A 6375-nucleotide genomic window follows, 5' to 3' on the forward strand; every position below is an offset into this window, starting at 1 on the left:
GGTACGTGTCATGTTAGCGGTTGGACTGGGTGATCTTAAAGGTCTTTTCCAACCTAAAGATCCTCTGATTGGGAAACGAGGAGGGAATTAAATCCACTGTGCCGACACCAGGGTGGCTCTGAAACCGGGGGAAACTCGTTAGTTATTTATCAAAGGAAGGCAAATCCTTAACGACTCAGACGAAGGAGCAGCAGAGAAGCTACAGGAAAACACTGTCTTCCAGCTCACGCTGGATCTTCACCAAGCGGAGCGTCAGACCCTCCCTCCTCTGCAGGATAAATCAGCGGTGTTTCCATCTTACGCAACGCCATCAGACACAGCCACGACCTCCAGAGACTCGCAACGTTGTCAGAACTGGTTTGCCAGTTTGGGATGAAAGCTGCCTTCCCCTGCAAGTACGGTTTTCTGGGGCAGGCTACGCCGAGCTGGCAGGAAAACGTGTCCGCACAGCTGCGGAGAGTCCCGAGCTCCCGCGGGATCAGCCTCTGGGATAGCGCTGCCTCCAGCTGCACTAGCAAGCTGCTGTGCCCAGCGGGCGCCCCCCGGGCAGCACTCTGGGCCCTGCCATCTCCTAACTGGGGCAGAGGGGCTTTACCTGCACCTCTAAAAACCCACCTTCTTGGGATTTATTCCCCTGTCGTGTTAGAAATGCCGAGAGCAAACTATTCCGTCTCTGCTACGGGGGAGAGGAAACACCCCAGCGCCGTGCTTGCTGCTCCTTTGTAACGGTGACTCACAGCACGCTCACACCTCCAGCACAACCTGGATTTCGCAGTGACATTTTAACACCGCTCAGGCTCGCGGGGACTCGGCAAGAAGAGCCGCGACAGCCTCCCGTTGGCGAGTTAAGCCCCCGCCGCCTGCAAGCCCCGGGTTCGGAAACTGAAGGGGCGGACATTCACGGGAGCTGAGGAGTCTGCTGTGGGGCTACCCGCGTCTCGCTGCTGGGGCCGAGCGTCGAGCAGTGAATTTTAAAAGCTAAAAATCAAATTGCTTAATGGGCTACGCGATTAAACGCGTTTTGAAGTCTTTTATGACAAACTTCCTGGAATTCTGAGGAGGAGCGCGGAGTGGAGAGGAATTCCCCACGCCGGGTGGAGAGAGGAAACGCCCCTACGCTTATTTTGAGGGACAGAAAGACAAGGTGGGGAATAAAAATCCTTGGGCTCAGCCATGCTCAGGCTACGCACAAGGAGTGGCAGGAAAGGATTAACCCCAGTCACTCATCGGACGGGCTACAAAGCTCCCACGTGGGGCTTCGAAGCGCTGGTGGGGGCAAATCAAATCCTTTAGCGCTGGAGGCCAGGCATTCTCCTACCCGCTTTACCTGCCGATTAATTTGGATCAACAGCTCCCAAAAGTGACCCAGGTTGGCAATTTGACAGCAGCCAGTTATTTTGCCTCGATGCTACTAAGGGCTAACGAGACGAGCTGCTCACCGGGCAGAAGAAACCCATCACCATGCATGGCAGCACACAGGAGACTGACTGATGGGGAAGGAGCGAGGGGGAGTTAGTGACGCCAGAGGCCATGAGAATGAGCAAAAAGGGAGAAAAATAGGTTAAGGCAGAAAAACAAAGCAAAGGAAAGCGAATGCTAAGCATGCACACAGCAACAACAGCGAGCGATGGCTCCCCTCTTCCGAGGGGGCTACGGCTGGTGCCTTCCAGCGAAGCGCTCGGGCCAGAGAAGCGAGATGTGGGTTAATTGCAGAACGTTACTACTCTTAACAAGGGTCTACTAGAAAATACTACCACAATGTCTTACAGACCAGCTTCAGCAGGTAACCTTTTGTAGAGCTCCTTCACCTCTTCGTGTTTGATTTTGCCTCTGGCCACGCTCTGCTTGCGCATCTCGGCCATTTCGTTGCACCACTCCTCGAACTTGGAGTTATCGCGCTCTACCAGCTCCTGCAGAAAAGCTGTTTGGGAAAGAAGAAAAACCAGTCGTTTCAAGGAAAAAATGCCAATTATGTTAATTATCCCTGCGGATCGGTTATCTGGGGCTAACAACCAAGCCTCAAAACTCCCCCGCGCAGCTACCGACGACGTACGAGGCCTTTCCGCACGCCAAGCGCGTGGACGTTGCCCTCTCTGGTATTTATGCTCGTAGACATTTAAATGCACAATGCCACGAGACAATCGTTGACTGGGGGTGGGAGAAACCCTCCGTTCCCTAACAAGGCCGCGGGGAACGCCAGCAGCCTCACTCAGCATCGGGGTTTGGCGGAGGCCGCAGGGCCAGAGCGCAGCAGGATGCCTTGCTGCCTGCTTCCATCCCTCCCTGCTTTCCCTCCCGCTCCGGCCATTCCTCTGCCTCACTCCTCTGCGCCGCTAAGGCCCCGCCATTCCCAGGGCAGGAGCTAGAGTTTTTCCACCCTGGGGATACACCTGAAGCCTGTCCCGACACGCAGCCCCACGGGTACGTGCGACTTCAGCGAGAGGGGTCGAGCGTGTTGCAAAGCCAAGGGCAAAAAACCCTCAGAAGATGGGGAGATAAGCCGGGGCAGATCCTGGTATCCACAGAAAGGTGAGGGAAATGGGAATTTTTGCTGTTGCCGATGGAAAAAAACCAAGCCTCAGCAGGAGAAAAAAGAAGATAAGACACTCCCTGGCAGGGCTGGCGTAAGGGCGGGGGAAGCACAGCTTATCTGACCCCTTTTCCTATTCAGCAGCATTTTGCAGAGCTAAAATATTCCCAGAAAGGTTAATGCTTGTGCGGCCAGGGAGGACAATACCCACCTTGGGAGAGCACGCAGCGTTACAAACCAACCGGCGTGATGCCCTTGCCAAGGATCACTCCCCAAAGCCAAGCTACCTCTCTCGGCCCTCCCAGAAAAGCCGCTTTTAACAGCATCAAAGCAAAATGCCTCAAATTTACAGTTGCATGAAACCTCCCCGCAACCGCACGGCTCGACTGCTGCCCTTCGCTCCCTGTTCCCTGGCAGGCTTCCACGTGAAACAAAGGCAACCGCCGGGCTGCTCAGGAATTTGGAGCTGGGTGGAGAGGCTTCTGCCGAGTTATTGTTTTGGGCAAAGGGGTAAGAGGAAAAGGAGCAGGAGAGAGCTCAGGAAACGGACTGAAAATGAAGATTGGAGGCAGGAATGAGCACGGAGCCCCAAAGCCGCATGGCTCGGAGGGTGGGTTTTAGGGGAGGGGGTCTGGAAAAGGTTTGGTGCTGTTACTAAGGGGGAAAAGCCGTAGGAGTGACCCCCTCTGCAACCAGGTAACCTGAACAAGCAGCAGAGGCCCGGAGGGGCCGTGCCAGCTCCGCCAGCCCTGCTTCGTAGGAGAGGGGAGAAGGTGGAACACTCCTCCACCGGCACCAGGGGCCTAATTAGCGTTTCTAATCGAGTAGCAGGCAAACGCGGAGCATCATTAAATCCACAGGGCAAACCTACAGGGATTTCTGCCACCCCCAGCAATTCTAAAGCAAGACAAGAGCTCCCGTCAAGGGCCTGCATCCTCCCGTTCTCACGCCGCTTACTCTCAACGCAGCAGAGATTAAGCCCGCGCAGAAGAAACCTGACATCTGTCAGGATCATTCACCCCCAGCATGGAACGCGTGCTGCCGATGACATTTAACCACGCTGCTCCCTTTCGCCTTCAGACACCCAAGCGCTTCCTGCGGGATCCTGGCTCCGAATCCCAAAGCTCCCAGCAGGATGATCCTAACCCCTTCCCACCTCATCTGTGTTAAGACAGCGAGGTCTGAGGGGGCACAGGGATTGTCAGGCTAAATTATTCAAGTGCTAGGACCCAGGGGTTTCACTGGCCGTGCCACCGAGCTGCTCTACGGCACCTTTGGGGGCTCACGGAAGGGGCTTCGAGCAAAACCCCGGCTCCTGACCCACCTGCAGCATTGCAAGATGAGATGGAGAGGCCGAGAGTCAAAGCCCACTCACCTGGTACTTCAACAGTCAGGGATTTCTCCCGGGTCTGCAGCCTGTACACCAGCATGTAAGCGTTGCGCGAGCAGTGGGTCCCTTTCCCGCACTTGGGCTTACGAGTCTGGGATTTAGAAGGTTCCGCTGCGGGACAGAAGGCAAAACACCATAAATACACGAGCTCACTCACTGATTCTCCGTTAATGGAACAAGTTTGCCACCTAGCCGGCTTCCCTCTTTCTACCGCGCTCCGTCAGGCCTCTTCTTGCCAAGCGCTGGGCTTGGCACGAGCCGAAGTTGTATCCCAAAGCAAGACCCGAATGCCTCCAGCGTTTCTGGAAGCAGGGTAATTCAAAGGGACTAAAATTCAAAGGGACTAAAATTAGGAGCCCGTTCTGAACCACCCTTCTACACCAGCCTTTCTTCTCTCCCCAGTTAAACCTCACCGAGCCACAAGCAGCTCTTGCAAAAACCCATCTCCCCCTGCCCCTCGTTCCGGTGTCCCGACACCGAGAACAGAGCCAAATCCTCAGGAAAGAAAAACCGTATTTACAGGTGACTGCGGGTGCGGAAAAACACGCGCCCTTCTGTCAGGCACCAAAGCTTTCATGACCAAACACGGTCATTTCGGAGCAGCTGGTGGGGCAACGTAAACGCGTGTCACGAGAGCTCCCGCTTCCAGACGGAGAGCCAGGCGAGGAAAAACACTTATCTACAGCTGCAGCTTCAAACATCAACAGGGCTTTAACTAAAAAACCCCAAAGGGACAACGCTCCATAGCTCGAGATCTAAATGGCATATTGAAATAGGAAGACAAGTGTCTGTCTGTCCCAAATTCTGGAAAAATCTGTGTGCCTCTCCCACCACTGTCCAGGGGACTTTCTAGACGCTCTGTATTTGCATTTTCTCCAAATACCGCTAAATTGTTCCCATCTGCAGGGCCAGACCACGGGATTCTGCCACCAGCAGACCTCTGCTTTACGCTACTGACCTCCCCCCACGGTGGCACGCGCTCGTAACGAAGAAGAGGCTCGGTTTCGGGTGGAGTAAGGAAGTAACACCAACACCTGACAAACACGTTGAGGCTCCCATCCCACAGAGGCTTCCAAACGCGCTCTGCTCGTACGCTCCAAGCAGCCTTGTGTTTCAGCGGGAATTTGCACCTTATTTTGCTAGGCTGGGTGAATTGTGAGGTTAAGGAGGACGGCGGAGCAGCTCCTTGCGTCGCGACGAAACGCAAGGTGTTTGCTAGCGAGAGCTGGAAACAAAGCGGCCCCGAGCGGCCGCGTGCAGGGAGGGAGCAGGACACAACGCCCGCTCCAGGGCGTGCTTGGCCCGATGCGGCTTCACAACCGACTGAGGGACCAAATAAATCCCAGGGTCTCTTTTCGTTAAGCAGCTACCTGGGGGTGCTTTAAGAAAGGCGACGTTTTACAAAGCCCGACTGCAGCAAAGCACGAGCGTCCTGGTGAGCCAGTGCTTCTGGGAACGGATTGCTTGTGCTGGAAGTGCAATTTTTGTCATTTACTTCCCCGTTTCCTCACACTGCAAAGCTTCCTGCGCTACCCAACTGCAAATCCAAACGCCCCAAACGCCAGTCTAACGCTGAGCCGCTCCTACGTATCGACTGCAGACCGAGAAGCCCGCAGGTCCAGCCTCCAAGAAACCAAGACCTCATCCTGGCCAGGGAACACGGTGATCTGGCAGCACCAGGACCCCGGCACGAGACGAGCCGACAACAGCAGAACAGGCGAACGCGAAGGAAAAAAGCACGAGGTAAAATGTTTTGGCTTCTGAGATGTTATTTGGATCAAGATTCAGTATGGAGATTCTTCACTGCCTCCAAGTGAAACACCTCAGTGGAAATAAAATCCTAATTTGTTACGGAAAAGTGAAAGTGACCTGGTTATCTGTTCCTCAGCCTCCGTTTGCGTTGCCGGTCGAGGAAGCGGCAGCCTGCCTGTTCCATCCCGATAGGCAACTGCTGTCTGAGTTATCAGCACCTTATCTGCCACGCGGCAGGCAAGGGAAACACTAGAGCAGAGGAACAACCCACGAGGTGTGTGTAAACACTCACACGGGGCCGAAACGGAGAAAATCTGGCCGCAGCAGCAGAACTGCCGCTTCACGCTTTACTCCCAAGGCGTGATGGCGTACGCCGCCGTTTTTAAGAGGAACAGGGCCTCCGTGGTTTTGGCAAAAAGAGTTATTTTAAAAGGGCACTCACAACTTAAAGGTTTTACCTAGATCCTCCTCAATCCCCAACTGCAGTTTCTTCCCCTCCATCTTTTCTATGTCTTCGTCGTTAAACTTGTACCACTCGCCCGTCTGCGGATCCTTCACGTGGGCGATGTAGTGGCCGGAGTAGGCGCTCACGCCGCGGTGTATGAGGACGGCACTAAGCTCGTAGACGTAGACGCCGTCTGGAAGGGAAGCGGCAGTCAGGCAGCGCTCGGGATGACAAGGGCACCCATCTTTTCCTTCCTAG

At 54.8% G+C, this 6375-nt stretch overlaps 1 protein-coding gene across 1 annotated transcript in view; it reads right to left on the minus strand.

The window, feature by feature from the left end:
* Positions 1 to 1763: 1763 nt before the first annotated feature.
* Positions 1764 to 6375, minus strand: part of USP48 (ubiquitin specific peptidase 48) — a 10790-nt gene continuing 6178 nt past the window's right edge. The window contains exons 8-10 of the mRNA XM_010158586.1: positions 6131 to 6310; positions 3906 to 4031; positions 1764 to 1921 (exon numbers count right to left, since the gene is read on the minus strand). Of these exons, the coding sequence (XP_010156888.1) occupies positions 1764 to 1921; positions 3906 to 4031; positions 6131 to 6310 (464 nt within the window). The remainder of the gene's footprint in view (positions 1922 to 3905; positions 4032 to 6130; positions 6311 to 6375) is intronic.

The sequence above is a fragment of the Eurypyga helias genome, unplaced genomic scaffold (assembly GCF_000690775.1).
Source record: "Eurypyga helias isolate BGI_N326 unplaced genomic scaffold, ASM69077v1 scaffold34219, whole genome shotgun sequence".
In the NCBI taxonomy this organism is placed as follows: domain Eukaryota; kingdom Metazoa; phylum Chordata; class Aves; order Eurypygiformes; family Eurypygidae; genus Eurypyga; species Eurypyga helias.